At 41.9% G+C, this 15603-nt stretch overlaps 1 protein-coding gene across 2 annotated transcripts in view; it reads right to left on the bottom strand.

Moving 5' to 3' along the window:
- Window positions 1-15603, bottom strand: part of LOC100385629 (acyl-coenzyme A synthetase ACSM5, mitochondrial) — a 34550-nt gene that overhangs the window by 10931 nt on the left and 8016 nt on the right. Inside the window, exons 4-10 of one of the 2 annotated variants that reach the window (XM_035267123.3) lie at window positions 13154-13361; window positions 12080-12223; window positions 8760-8913; window positions 5670-5749; window positions 3707-3830; window positions 1825-1905; window positions 1581-1682 (exon numbers count right to left, since the gene is read on the bottom strand). In XM_035267123.3, coding sequence (XP_035123014.3) covers window positions 1581-1682; window positions 1825-1905; window positions 3707-3830; window positions 5670-5749; window positions 8760-8913; window positions 12080-12223; window positions 13154-13361 — 893 coding nt within the window. The remainder of the gene's footprint in view (window positions 1-1580; window positions 1683-1824; window positions 1906-3706; window positions 3831-5669; window positions 5750-8759; window positions 8914-12079; window positions 12224-13153; window positions 13362-15603) is intronic. The other variant, XM_078343932.1, reaches the window with a different exon arrangement.

The raw sequence follows: 15603 nt of genomic DNA, 5'->3' as shown, positions 1-15603 counted from the left end.
AGATGTTGCAGAGAGCTGAGATTGCACCACTGTACATCAGCCTGGGTGACAGAGTGAGGCCCTGTCTCAATATAAATAAATAAATAAAAAGGAATAATCTGGAAAGAAAAGAGCTGTTGATACAGGTGATAGAAACAGTTAAAAACAAACAAACTTAAGATTCTTTTCTAGCAAATAATTTTTCAGATTACTTTAGTACTCTCAGTGGAATAATCTCAGGACTAGAGAGAATGTGCACAATGCAGTAAGTACCAGAGTCCTGAACACCTAGCAGCATGAAGCAGACACTCAATAAATAATGCATGAATACATTGTTCAGTGGGGTCAACGGTTTACAAGACTGATTAGCAGCAAATACATTAAAATGTTAACCTGATCTCAGCTTGCTATGATTACTACGTTGTTGTGGGTTTTTTATTGTAAGTTTCTGTGATTTTTAAACAAAATAAAGTAGAAGATTATTCCTCTTGTAGTCATAGAAAAACCACTAAAATGCAACATTCCAAAAACAAATGGGCTGATTTGTTCCTGCTGCTTCTAATTTTGTAGCTATTGACAGCTTAGGCACATGAGATGGCATTTCTATTAAGCAGTGGCTCTCAGGCTTGGCTGCACATTCCAATCACCTGCGAAATTTAGCCACACCATCAGAAATGCTGATTTTAATTAGGCCTAGGTGGGACTTCAGCATCCGCTATAACTGAGGCTTGCCAGGTGTTTCTATTGCACAGCCAGGTTTGAGAGTTTTATGGAGAAAACTGTGAAGAAAAGAAAGCCTGACATAAACACCAGCCAAGGTGAATGTAAAAGAGAAGCAGTTACTGAATTATCCCAGATAATTTGACAGAAATCCCAGGACACAAGCACTGCTAAAAAACCACAAAGAGAATCCTGAAGACAGACACAGTAGTGCAGTTTGACCTTCATTTATTATTATTATTAATATTATTTTGAGGAGTATCAGTCCCTTGGCCAGGGTGGAGTGCAGTGGTGCAATCTCTCTGGCTCACTGCAACCTCCTCCTCCTGGGTTCAATCGATTCTCCGGCCTCAGCCTCCCATGTAGCTGGGATTACAGGCACGTGCCACAACACTCAGCTAATTTCTGTACTTTTGGTAGAGACGGGGTTGCACCATGTTGATCAGGCTGGTCTTGAACTCCTGACCTCAGGTGATCCACCTACCTCAGCCTCCCAAAGTACTAGAATGGGAGGTATGAGCCACTGCGCCCCGACACAGTTTGACCTTGAGAAACTCCTTTCCTTTCCTACACCTTGATTTTCTCCTCATTGAAACAGTGGTGCTGCCCTCCTGTCACATGTTTGCCCTTTCAGACACACCCATGTTTCAATCCCGTGTCCTGCCTGTCCTAGTTGCATGATGCTGGATAAGTCACTTCACCTTTGTAGTAGCTTCCTTATCAATAGTCTTCCTTATCAATAACAGAACTTTATCAGTAATAATGGCGGCCTACTTCATGCAGTCGTTGTAATGATTAAACAAATAGATATTTACAAAGTATGGTGCACAATGCTTAGCACACAGTCACTGTCATGAGAACAGCTGTTCCCTGCCTCTTACCAAATAGCAATTGAAGAAACAGAAGGGCCGGGTGGGTCTGATGCGGACGGCAACATTCCCCTCTTCTCCAGGAGGCAGGACGTTGCCTTCGTCGTCCACAATCTGGCAGGGAGATCACAGAGGTGCATATATGAGTGTCTACACCCTGGGCTATTCCAGCAGCCCGGCAGCCTGTGCCAGCCAGGCCTGTGCATCCTTCTCCTCTTCACACCAGGCTTCCCCAGAAGTTGTGAGAGGCTGCTACCTGCACATCGTAGGGTGGGGACGCCTTCCCCATGGATCCAGACTTGATTTTCATGCCTTTTGGATTGTCACAGATGACAACCTAGGGAGAAAGCAGGACTGATAAAGGAGAGCCTTTCTACTCACTTCTTTACTGGGCCATGCCTTTCTCTCACCCTGACTGCTAACTCTTTCTCTCACCCTCTTCTTCCTCCACCCTCTTTCTTCTTCTTCTTCTTCTTTTTTTTTTTTGAGATGGAGTTTCGCTGTTGTTACCCAGACTGGAGTGCCATGGCACGATCTCGGCTCACCGCAACCTCTGCCTCCTGGGTTCAAGCAATTCTCCTGCCTCAGCCTCCCGAGTAGCTGGGATTACAGGCATGCACCACCATGCCCAGCTAATTTTTTTTTATATTTTTAGTAGAGACAGGGTTTCACCTTGTTGACCAGGATGGTCTCGATCTCTTGACCTCGTGATCCACCTGCCTCGGCCTCCCAAAGTGCTGGGATTATAGGCGTGAGCCACCGCGCCTGACCTCTCTTTCTTCTTTCTTTCCCTTCTCCTCTCTCACTTTCTCTCTTTTCTTCCCTTTATTTTTTTCTTCCTCCCTCACTCCTTTCCTTCCTTCCTTTCCTTTTTCCTTTCTTTCTCCTTTTCTGTTTTCTTCCTTCCCTCCTTCATTTTTCATTTTTTTTTTTTTAAGACAGCCTCGCTCTTGTCACCCAGGCTGGAGTGCAGTGGCGTGATCTCCGCTCACTGAAACCTCTGCCTCCTGGGTTCATCCTAAGCCTCCTGAGTAGCTGGGATTACAGGTGTGCGCCACAACCCCCCACTAATTTTTGTATTTTTAGTAGAGATGGGGTTTCACCATGTTGGTCAGATTGGTCTCAAACTCCTGACCTTGTGATCCACCTGTCTTGGCCTCCTAAAGTGCTGGGATTACAGGTGTGAGCCACCATGCCCTGCCATCCTCCTTTTTTCCTTCCTTTCCCCCTTATTTCCTTTTCCATTTTCTTATCTCCTCCCTTCATCTTTCTTCCCTATTTCCTTTCTTCCTTCCTTTCTTTTCCTTTCTCATTCCTTTATGTCCTTTCTCCCTTCCTTCCTCATTTTCTTCCTTCTTTCTTGCCTTTCTTAATTTCTGTCTTTCTCTTTCTTTCTTTCATTCTTTCTTCTTTTCTTTCCATAGTCAACAAACATTTATGGGGCACTCCAGTGAGCACTCAAACATAAAGAACTCAATGTATCTCTAAGCCAAAAGACTCAGTTGATCCCTAGATCTCTTCCTATATGGCTGTAGAGGACGTTGCTTAGAATTTTGGACTATGAACAGTGGCAGATGTAGGCTGCCTTGGTAGAGACAAACAATGCCCTCAGAAGTGAGGGCTGGCTTGCTGGTCTTGATATAATTGTAAAAGTACTTTAAATTACCTTTTTTAACTTTTAAGAAATATGTATGTATGTATTTATGCATGTGTGTGTGTGTGTGTGTGTGTGTGTGTGTGTGTATTTAAATAGCTTTTTGGGTACAAGTGTTTTTTTGTTACATGGATGAATTCTACAGCGGTGAATTCTGAGATTTTGGTGCATCTGTCACCTGAGTAGTATACATTATACCCAATATGTAGTTTTTTTTTAAACCTCATTCCCCTCCTCTCCCTTCTTCCTTCTGAGTCTCCGAAGTCTTTTATACCACTCTGTATGTCTTGCATCCTTATAGCCTAGCCCCTGCTTATAAGTGAGAACATATAGAAAAAAGGGTAGGAAAGCTGATGGAGTTTTGTTATCAGCTTCTCCCCTGGGGACAGGTCAGTCCCTGAGTAGCTTCAGGGAGGTGACAGACAGGAGAGGTAGGAAGCTCTGAGGGGATATGAGGCAGCGACCTGGCCCCTCCATCACTAACCGTTTCAGACTGGCCATAGCCCTCGTACAGCTCCACACCAGTCTGGCGCTTCCACTTCTCCCTCACGTCAGGGTTGAGGGCCTCTCCTCCGGTCAGAGAGTGCCTCAGGCTCTGAAACTGGTACCTTGCTCAGGAGGGAAAACAAGGCCACCTATGTCAGGATCTTCATTGCACCCACCCTCCAGTGCTACTGCCCAGATGCAAACACCCACAGGTACTAGAGGGTAGATGCCCCTGCATTTTAATCAGCTCTGAGCACACCCATCCTCTGGCTTCACAACCATAATCCTCATGGACAGATAATTTTTAAAGATTCATCTTATCTGAGTTTGGGATAAAATCAGAAGCTCATATAATAGGTTTTGGCATGATATGGTGAGTTCCAGGTGTCTTGGCCAAAATAATTTAATTGGAAAAAAAAAGATTGATAATAAATTGGTTTGGACAGTGATCTGATTGAAAAAGATAAATCAGTTAGATATTGAAAAGATAGGCCAGGCACTGTGGCTCACACCTGTAGTCCCAGCATTTTGGGAGGCCAAGGTGGGCAGATGGCTTGAGCGCAGGAGTTGAAGACCAGCCTGGGCAATATGGCAAAACCTTGTCTCTACCAAAAATAAAAAAATTAGCCAGGCTGGGGGCACATGCCTATAGTCCCAGCTACTTGGGAGGCTGAGGAGGAAAACCGGAGCCTGAGAGATAGAGGCTGCAGTGAGCTGAGACTGCGCCACTGCCCTCCAGCCTGGGTGACAGAGTGAGAATCGAAAGAAGAGAAAGAGAAAGAGAGAAAGAGAAAGAAAGAAAAAGAAAGGAAGGAAAGAAGGAAGAGAGAGAGAAAGAGAGAAAGAAAAGATAGCTGAAAAGATAGCTCTCTAAGAATCCCAAAATTCTGATGAATGGGCCAAAAATTCCTACAGATATTGTGTTGCAAAATGCCCTCTCTGTTGAACAAATCATCCAAACTGTAAAAACAATTAGTGATTGCAAGTACAGTTTCAATCCTGGGGGAGAGGGGAGATCAAATCGGTTTGATTAAGTTACTTAGCATTACCAAATAGCATTCAATGACATCGTTTGTGATGAGGTACTAGGAGCCTGCTTTCAGCCAAAATTATAATGTGGAGATGCACACATCAGAGCAATGAATGAGATGAATTTCTTACATTGTAGAAGAATTCCCCTTTAGAAGCATGTAAGAACTCCCTCTTTTGGACACTTTGTTGGTAGATTCCTGGGACTAGGAAAGATGAGACGGGGAGAGGAGGACAAAAGAGGGAGAACAGGTCAGGGTTGGAAGGTACTGAAGGACGGTGGGCCTCTGTCCATATACTACAGCAACTAGTCCTGTTCTGCCAGAAGATGTTGCTCTGGCTCCACCCAGGATGGAATTATCCTCAGCATCTTGTCCCCTTCTCTTGGGTGCTCAATGGCATGATCTCAGAGAACAATTGGCTGGGGTTGGTCTGAGGAAGAGAGTCGGGGCATCCATACACTGTGGTGTGGGCTTGTTGGTTTTGCCAGACCTGAGGGCCCTGGCCACAAATCCTACTCCATAGGTGGCTAACAATTGTCCCATCATTTCTCTTGCCTCACAGAAGTAGCAGAGACGTTGCTGAGAGAATAGCCCATGAGTGTATGGTGTGGGGTGAAGCCTATCTCAGGTGCTAAAATTTCAGACTACCTTAAATCTATTTGATTCCATATGGATACAAATTTTGGGGAGCCAGAAGCTCGTTCTTGAGGGGCATTTGTGAGGTTTACAGGTATGTTGACTTGTCAGTGTGTATGCATGTATAAACGTGTGTGTGTGTGAGAGAGAGACAAAGACAGAAACAGAAAAAAATATATATGGAGAGAGAGACAGAGAGAGTTGGAATGGGAGGATAGTTGTGTGTGTGTGTGGATACCCATGCTATATATTCACATACTTAGGCACTCGAAGCACCAAACAGATGGGCTGTACCTGGTCAGATCCTCCTGCACAAGCAGCCGAAAGATGGTTGGGACACAGCAGAGGGTGGTTATGGGGAATGTGGAGAGAGTCTAGACAAAAACAAAGGGTGAAAGATGTCCTTAGAATCACTGGGGTGGGACCATGAAAATGGAGCCAAAGGCACTACGTCCTTATATTCTCACTACCAAAGCAGAGAAGTTGAAAACTATGTGTGGTATCCAGCCTCCAAGATGGTGCCCAATGACCCCCCACTTTCTGACATTTACACCTTTGGAGGAATCCCCTCTCCTGTCATACCAAAGTGTGTCTGTGACAGCAATGACATACTGCCGAGGTGACAAATACCGCTTTCAAGATTCAGTTGTACAAAGACTATGGCTTTTGTCTTGGATGTTTACTCTCTCTCCCTTTCTTGGATCCTTTGTTCTGGGGAAAGCAAGCCACCATGTTTTCAGTATGCTCAAGCCATCCCATGGACAGGTACACACAGTGAGAAACTGGTGCCTCTTGCAAACAGCCAGTGAGAAATTGAAGTCTACTAGAAACCACCAGTGAGTTTTTAAGCAATTTTCCAGCTTCAGTCAATCCTTAAGATGATTGCAGTCCCAGCTAATATCTTTTTAAAAATTATTGTGGTAAAATACAACATAAAATTTACCTGTTGGAATGACTTTTAAGTGTATGGTCCGGTGGCATTAAATATTTCCACAGTGTTGTGCCATTGTCACTACCATCCACCTCCAGAACTATTTTTATCTTCTCAAACTTAAACTATGTACCCATTATACAATAATTTCCCATTATTCTTTCCCCTAACTCCTGGCAAATACCATTGTACTTTCTTTCTCTATGAATTTGACTACTCTAGGTATCTCATGTAAGGGGAATCATACAGTAATTGTCCTTGTATGACTGGTGTGTTTCACTTAGCATGATGTCCTCCAGGGTTATCCATGTTATATCGTATAACAAGATGTCTTTCCTTTTGAAGGCTGGGTAATATTCCATTGTACATATATACCACATTTTGTTTATTCATTTATCTGTTGATGGACACTTGTGTTGCTTTCACCTCTTAGTTATTACAAATATGAGCGTACCTTGCTGACCTCTTGATTGCAACCTCATGAGAGATCCTACCCCCAAACCCCCTCATTAAGCTGCCTTCAGCTTCCTGGCCATCAGAAACTGTGAAATAAATGCCTACGTTTTAAAGTGCTAAGTTTGGGCATAATTTGTTACATAGCATTAGGTAATGAAAACACTATGTCATAGCTGGGGGTAGTGCAAGGAGAAGGTTCATACATTGGCTGATCAAGCACTACATGGATAATGATGGTGATGAGTCTGATCATGATGATAACGATCAATATGTGTTAAGAATCTACCGTATTTGGTCCACCATGCAATACCAGCTTACTCCTGCAAGAATGGCCATAATCAAAAAAACTAAAAACAAAAAACAAAAAACAAAAAAACATATATGTTGGCATGGATGCAGTGAATAAGGAACACTTCTACATTGCTGGTGGGAATGTAAACTAGTACAAAACAATGTAGAGATTCCTTAAATAACTGAAAGTAGAACTACCATCTGATCTGGCAGTCCCACCACTGGATATCTAGCCAGAGGAAAAGAAGTCTTTATATGAAAAAGATACTTGAACATGCATGTTTGTAGCAGCACAGTTTGTAATTGCTATCTATCTATCTATCATCTATCTATCTATGTATCTATCTATGTATCTGTGTGTCTATCTATCTCATGGAATACTACCCAGCCATAAAAAGGAATGAATTAATGGTATTCACAGAGACCTGGATGGATTGGAGACTATTATTCTAAGTGAAGTAACTCAGGAATGGAAAACCAAACATTTTATGTTCTCCCCCATAAGTGGGAGCTAAGCTATGAGGATGCAAAGCTATAAGAATGACACGATTTTGGGGACTTAAGGGAAAGGATGGGAATGGAGCAAGGATTAAGACTACAAATTGGTTGCAGTGAATACTGCTTAGGTGATGGGTGCACCAAAATCTTTCAAATAAGCAGTAAAGAACTTATTCATATAACAAAACACCACCTGTTCCCCAATAACCTAGGAAAATAAACTTTTAAAAATCTACTATTTTTGGAGGCAACATAAGTGTCCATCAACAGATGAATGGATAAAGAAAATGTACATATACACAATGGAGGCAAAAAAAAGAATGAAGTACTGTCATTTGCAACAACATGGGTGGAACTGGCAATCATTATGTTAAGTGAAATAAGTCAAACACAGAAAGACTAACTTCACATGTTCTCACTTATTTGTAAGATTTAAAAGTCAAAACAATTGAACTCATGGAAATAGAGATTAGAGGATGATTATCAGGCTGGGAAGGGTAGTGGGGGGCTGGGAGGAAGATGAGGATGGTTCATTGGTACCAAAATAATAGAATGAATGGATAAGACCTGTTATTTGAAAGCACATCCGGGTGGCTGTAGTCAATAATAACTGAATTGCACATTTAAAAATAACTAAAAGAGTATAATTAGATTGTAACACAAAAGATAAATGCTTGAGGGGATGGATACCTCATTCTCTATAGTGTGATTTTCATGCATTGCATGCCTACATCAAAACATCTCATGTACCCTATAAATATATACACCAATCTCCTCCCTCCCTATGAGAAGACCCTGGGAGGCTGAGCAGGAGTCACCAGGACTCTCTACTTGGGCCAATTGCTCATGTTAAGCACCATAAACAGTAGCATTTGGAGTTGAGGCATAGACTGATTTTGCCTAAGGGTTTGACAAATATCTAGAGTTTCAGCAAGAGCATAGGAAAGAAAGTGGTGGAGACAGGGACATCCCCATGCAGGAGAAATAGAATATGCACAGGTTTGGATATCTAGGAATCTAGGTAGAATGTAGGCAATGATTGAAGAGAACCAGGTGGTCAGGAATCAGAATATGGAAGGCTGGGGAGCCACACCAAAGAAGCCTTAAAGTCACTGATTGCTGTGTTTTCTCCTGCAGCCTAGAATCTGTATCCCACTCATCTCACTTATACCCAACACATATGGGGTGTTGTTGGTTTTTCTTCTTACATTCAGGATAACTTTGGCATCAACTCGGGGCAGCTCATGCACAAAAATGCAAGATCCATTAGGCCAGGCAGAGAAGAGAGTCCAGGCAGCCTTCACCCAGCCAGTGTCAGTCGTGTTCCAGAAGATGTCTGATTCGGTCAAGGCCACCCACCGTCTGCCAAAAATTAGAGAATGTCAGCACCCTTGGCAATAATTCTACCTTTAAAAAAGGATTGTATTATTTATGTCACCTCATTTGGAGGCCTGCCCACAGTGGGTACTCACTTACACTTATTATACCTGAACAAGAACCATTAGGTCAACCATTGTCTCAACAAGCATTTATTGAGCATCTTCTATGTATCTATGCCCTAGGCTAAAAATATAGAAGCAAAAGAATTTCCAAAAAGTTCACAGTCCAGTGAATGTGATCTATAAGGGGAAAAAATTAACCTCAATACTGTGCTAAGGTCATTTTATTTAGCCAACATTTATTTAGCACTTAGTCCAGACTTAGCATTAGGGATACAGAAAAGAATGACTAGTCTTGCTTTGAAGGGCTTATAGTTAGGAAGTATAAATATTTAGGAGGCCCCTGGAGAGTGTGTTTTAATAGAGCTAAACATAAAGCCTTGTGCAATTATAGAGAATAGGACCTAACCCAGAGCAATGATGGAGATGGGCTTCTGAGAAATGTTCCGTTAGAGGAGGTGATACTTGAGTTAGACATAAACAATGCATAGGGATTATATAGGTGAGGCAGAGAACCAGGAGCATCCCAAGAAAGGAAAGCGGTATCTGAAAATGTGGAAGACAGAAAAGTGATCATGCACTTGAATTCTGGAACACACACACTACTGGTTCTCCTCCTTTTCGTTAGCTGTTCCCTCTCAGTCTCCTCTGCTGAGTCCTCCTGGTCTCCCCTTTCAGTGCAGAAATGCCTCAGGTACTCAGTCCTGAGACCCATTCTCTTTTCAGTTTATATTACAATTTGCTGATCTCATCCTATCTCATAGTATTAAATACCATCTTTACACTGATAAGTCCAGCATGAACCTTTCTCATTAACTTCAGACATGTATATCCAAATGCCACTCAACATCTCCACTTTTAACAAGGGGATGGAAATATCTAAGAAGCCTCTCAAATCGACAACTCCATAAATAAACTCTTTGCTTTCTTCCCACCATACAGCTTATCCCACAGTTCTTCCCCCATCATTTAGTGCTTCTGGCTATTCAGGCCATTCCACTTAGAGCCATCCTTGACTCCTCCTTCTCATTCCACATTGAATCTGTCAGCAAGTCTTACTGAATCTAGGTTGAAAATATATTCAGAATCTCATCTCTTCTCCTCCTCCTACTCCCCCACCGTGCTTGCCTCTTAATGCACCAGTCATCTTGTTTACTTGCTTTCCCTACAGTTCATTGTCAACCCAACATCTTGAGTGAGACATTTTTTTTTTTTTTTTTTTTAGAGAAAAAGAAGGGGGAAAAAAAGAAAAAGAGGGAAAAAGGAATATTACTTCATTCCTAAAATGGGTTTCAATAATGGCCAATCAATATTTTGAGTGTTTCAAGTGGTTAATGCATATTTTATGTGTTTAAAATGGAGACCTCTATTGTGTTTATTTGTTCTGGCTCTGAGTTCAAGTCCTGGATATCGTTATCAATTTGTTGTCTCGTTGAATCTAAATCTCGTTATGTGTCTTATGTATCTGGGTGTTAAGATCTCTTATTGTTGCATTAATCCTTTTACCCTTGCATCCTTGTAGCTTTGAAATCTATTTTATTAAGTGTGAGAATTGCAACTCCGGCTTTTTATTTATTTATTTTTTCTCTCTATTTGGTTGGTGAGTTTTTTTCCATCCCCTTGTTTTGAGTCTTTGTATATCTTTAGATATATGTTAGATTTTGTGGATAATGTATATTTTGTGTGTTTAAAATGGAGAAGCTCTATTGAGTTTATTTGTTCTGGATCTTAGTTCCAGTCCCGGGTATCGTTATCAATTTTCTGTCTCGTTGAATCTAAATCTCATTATGGGTCTTATGTATCTGGGTGTTAAGATCTCTTATTATTACATTAATCTTTACCCTTGTATCCTTGTAGCTTTGAAATCTATTTTGTCAAATGTGAAAATTGCAACTCCTGCTTTTTATTTATTTATTTTTGCTCTCCATTTGGTTGGTACGTTTTTTTTTTTTCCAACCCTTTATTTTGAGTCTATGTATATCTTTGGATATACCGTTAGATTTTGTCTGTATCTTTTGATTGGGAGATTTGGTCGATTTAAATTTAGGGTTGCTGCCGTTTGATATTAACTGGCTATTTTGTCCTTTCGTTGATAAAAATTTTTCTTTATGTTAATGCTCTTTACTTTTTGGTATGTTTTTAGAAAGGGTCATACTGGTTGTTCCTTTCTGTGTATAATACTTCTTTTAGAAGTTCTTGTAAAGCCGGCCTGGTGGTAGTAAAATCTCTGAGTACTTGCTTGAGTGAGACTTTCAAAAAACAGATTAGATTATGTCACCCCTCTGTTCAAATATCCAATGCTTCTCAAAAAAATTAAACATAGAATTACCACATAGTCCAGCAATTTCACTTCTGCATATATAAAAGAATTAAAAGCAGAGGCTCAAGCAGGTACTTGTATGCCAGTGTTCATAGCAACATTACTGACAGTAGCCGTAATGTGGAAGAAACGCAAGTGTCTATCAATAGATGAATGGATTATTTAAAATGTGGTCTATCCATACAATGGAATATTTTTCAGTCTTGGAAGAAAATTTTGCTATGACATGGATGAACCTTAAAAGCATTATGCTAAGTGAAAGAAGCCAAATCGCAAAGCAAAAGGACAGACTGCATGATGCCGATCACACGAAATACCTAGAGTATTAAATTCATACAGAGGAAAGGTAAAATAGAGGTTAGCAGGGGCGAGGGGAGAGGGTAATGAAATGTTATTGTGTAATGGGTGCAGAGTTTTCATTTGGAAAGATAAAATAAATTCTGAAAATAAATGGTGATTGTTATGCAACAGTGTGAATGTATTTAATGACATTAAACTGTACACTTAAAATGGTTAAAAGGGTACTATATATATACATATATATCTCGTGGCTATATATATATATATAGAGAGAGAACCATGAGTTAAAAAGAAACCTCCAATAGCTTTTTACCTCACTCAGAGTAAAATCCAGAACCATCAAGATCCTTCCCGAGCTGCCCCATTGGCTCTGTGACGTCAACTCCTGACACATTCCCCCGCACACCACCCACTCCAACCCACTCATCACTTTCTGTTCTTGGACCCTCTAGACAAGCTGCTCTGGTACCTTCCACTGGCCACAAAACCCAGTCCGTAGCTGCTCTGGGAGTGCTCGACCATTTTGGGGGCCCCGGTTGTTCCACTGGTGAAGTAGATGGCCAGCGGGTCTCGACTCTTTGTCCTCACGCAGGTGTGCTCTGGAGATGCCTCGCTGTAAAAGGTAAAAAATCTTGGTGGCCCTGCCATAGTAAAAATAATAGCACCTATAGCTGATTTTTGAAAACAGATCCCCAGGGCTCTTGCTCAGCTATGTCTGGTTAAGTAGGTCAGCTGTGAGGCCTTGTCATCTATATGCAAAACAGAATCCAGGTGAATCTGATGCAGCCAGTCTGTGGGGTGAGCATTTGTGACTCAACTGTTCAGGCGCCTGAGAGACCCCTTTTGGGTTCTAGCTTCCAGTCAGGACAAACTCCCAAATTCTCAGATGGGTTTCCACCAGGTCCTTGCTCCAAGGCAAATGTGGTCTTGGCACTGCCCAATCCTGACTTGACTACTTTTTAGCACCTTGGGCAAGTAACTTTAGTTTTCCAAGTCTCAGTTTCCTCATCTGTAAAACTGAGTTAAAGTGCACATTCTAATGTCCTATTCAGTGATTAAATAAGATGATGTCTTATCCATTATGGTGTTCTGAACACCAAACACAATGCTTGTCACAAGATAGATGTTCATTAATTCTTTGTTATGTGAACGAATGAAGGTGAAGGCTTATGTAGCACAGTATCAAGCAGTACACTAAGTACCCAATACATGGCCACTAATTTATTATTAATTGACCACTTGCTATGTACTAAATGCACCATATAGGTTATTTCATATACTCTGGATCATAGCTCTAATAACTACCACCACCATTGTAGAAGCATGAAGCACAGAAAAGCTGCTGACAAATCCAGCACTGACTGAGTGACCTTGAACACTGAGATAGTGACTAGGATTACGCTCATGTCAGTCTGGCTGCCAGTGGGAGAGTTCCTGCCTGATTCACTCTCTATGTGTGAAATCAGCAAAGATTTCATCTTTTGTTGCTTAAAGGGGAAATGACTTCATTTTTCTGCTGTTCTCCTGGAGAGCCCCAATTCACCGGAGGAGTTCCCTGAAGTTCAACCAGCCTGGCCGACTGCTCTCTGACACCAGCAGCTTGGTCTGGAGGGAGGGGCACTCAGCGTTGATAGCATCCACCCTTGGAGCTATGGAGTCACTGGTGATAATGGACTTGGCCCTAGATGCCTGCAGCCGGTACTTGAGGTCCTTCTCCGTCAGCTGGGTGACACCCGGAATCATGACAGCCCCTGGTATAAAACAGAAGGGGATGTTGACTGGATAGCAGGAGAGGACTTGGGTATAGAGGTAAGAGATGAGGACAGGAAGGGGCTGGGGAGGGTTGGAATGCCTGAGCTAGAAGAGGTAAAATAATAACAATGAAATTCAAAATATTTATGAAGCATTTACATGTGCTAAGAACTTTTCTTTCTCCCTTTCTTTTTCTTTCTTTCTTTTACTTTCTTTTTTTTCTTTCTACTTTTTTATTTTTCCTTCTTTCCTTCCTTCTTCCCTCCCTCTCTCTGTCTCCCTTTCCTTCCTTCCCTCCCTCCCTCCTTCCCTCCCTTCCTTCCTTTCCTCCTTCCTTCCTTCTTTCTTCTTTCCAGTGTCTCACTCTGTCATCCAGGCTGGAGCAGAGTGCCAGGATCATGGCTCACTGCAGGCTTGACCTCCCAGGCTCAAGCAGTTCCCCTGCCTCAGCCTCTCGAGCCTGAGTAGCTAGGACTACAGGTGTGCGTCACCATGCCCAGTTAATTTTTAAATCATTTTATAGAGACAGGGTTTCCCCATGTTGTCCGGGCTGGTCTCCAGCTCCTGGGCTCAAACAATGTACCTGACTCAGCCTCTCAAAATGCTGAGATTACAGCCATGAGCCACTGCACCCAGCTACATGCATTATTTCAACGGATTCTCACAACCCCAAGAAGTAGATCCAATTATTATACCCATCTTATAAAATTAAAATTTTAAGACTTACATCTTTGTGCCTTAAATCAATTAAATAACATGACCAAGATGACATAACTAATATGTTTAGAGCTGGCATTGTGAAGCCAGGCAGTGGTGAACCTAAGTGTCTAAGATCTTGACCATGGTATTATATTGCCTTAGAGATTACCTACTGCAATTGTTTTCCATGCCTTTTAAACAAAATGCTACAGTGAATCCTGATCATCATGTGGGTGTGTGTTGCTTGTGGCAATAAGGGGGGTGTAGCAGGTGGGAGCTCCAGGACCCCCACAACCAAAGCCCAACGGTAGCTGAGTCCAATCTCCTCTTTAAAAAAAGAAGAGTGAGGAAGCAGAAATCAGGGACAAATTTGGCAAATGAAAATTTTAATTAGATACTTGAAAAACACTTCATTGACTCAGAATGCAGATTATAAACATTCCATTGAGCTCAACACTCACTTCACAGCTGAGAAAAAAGAGGTACTAAAAGAATCAGTGATCCCACCACAGCCAGATGGTGAGGACAAAAGACAAAAAAGAACCCATCTCAAACAGCATAGCAGGCACGCATCACCACATCCGGCTAATTTTTTGTATTTTAGTAGAGACGGGGTTTCACCACATTGGCCATGATGGTCTCTGTCTCCTGACTTAGTGATCCACCCGCCTCAGTCTCCCAAAGTGCTGGGATTACAGGCCTGAGCCACCATGCCAGGCCTATTTTGTTTTTTTCTAGATGTCTGTTCCAACCAGAGTTGTGGTTTTGGTGCTTTAGAGGCTGAGTTTGAGTTTGAGGCTGGAGCAGATGGATAGTCAGGGCTGTCAGTGAGAGAAAGCAGTCAGACCCCACAGACAGAAGTGAAGTGACAAATGCGTATCAGAACAGGGTTGTTTGAGGATGTAGGGGCATCTAACCTGAATATCTTCTAAAACATCAGAGTGAATGCTAGACTTGGTATGGCAACGTGGGACATGGCTTTGAGTTACTTTATTTAGTCATTAAAAGAATAATTGAGCCTATGTAATTAGAGGAACTTGGGAAATTTAGGTAACATGGAAAAAATACTACAAAGGGACATTTTGATCGTGGAAATTGTTTGACATGATGCCTGGCACACAGCAGGTACCCAAGAAAAGCGTAGGGACTTCTTGCACCTTGGCCCTCATTTAACCGTAGTCATGGCAGAATGTGCGTAACTCTCTAAACCTGTGTGCCTATTTCATTTCCTTAGGGCTGAATATGCTATAATGGTGCTTACTTTTATATATTGCACAAAAATATATGAAAATAAAATGTGAGTTTCTGCCTCTTTTTTGACAGTCTATTCACAAAATGGTTGTGTCATGCTTGTTCATGTAGAAAGGTTAGATCCCTGATGCGAGCTTGTACTGCACGGTTTTGCAAACATTATTTGTGAAAACACCTGTCTTTCAAGTGGACTGCTCTATGGGCACACCTAAGATCACAACTGAAAGGGAGTAGACAACATTCTAAGTGGTCAAAAGTTGCTGGGTGATGGAGAAGCCATCTCTCCACCTT

Source organism: Callithrix jacchus, chromosome 12, assembly GCF_049354715.1.
Source record: "Callithrix jacchus isolate 240 chromosome 12, calJac240_pri, whole genome shotgun sequence".
Classification (NCBI taxonomy): domain Eukaryota; kingdom Metazoa; phylum Chordata; class Mammalia; order Primates; family Cebidae; genus Callithrix; species Callithrix jacchus.
This window is presented reverse-complemented; position numbering and strand designations above follow the sequence as displayed.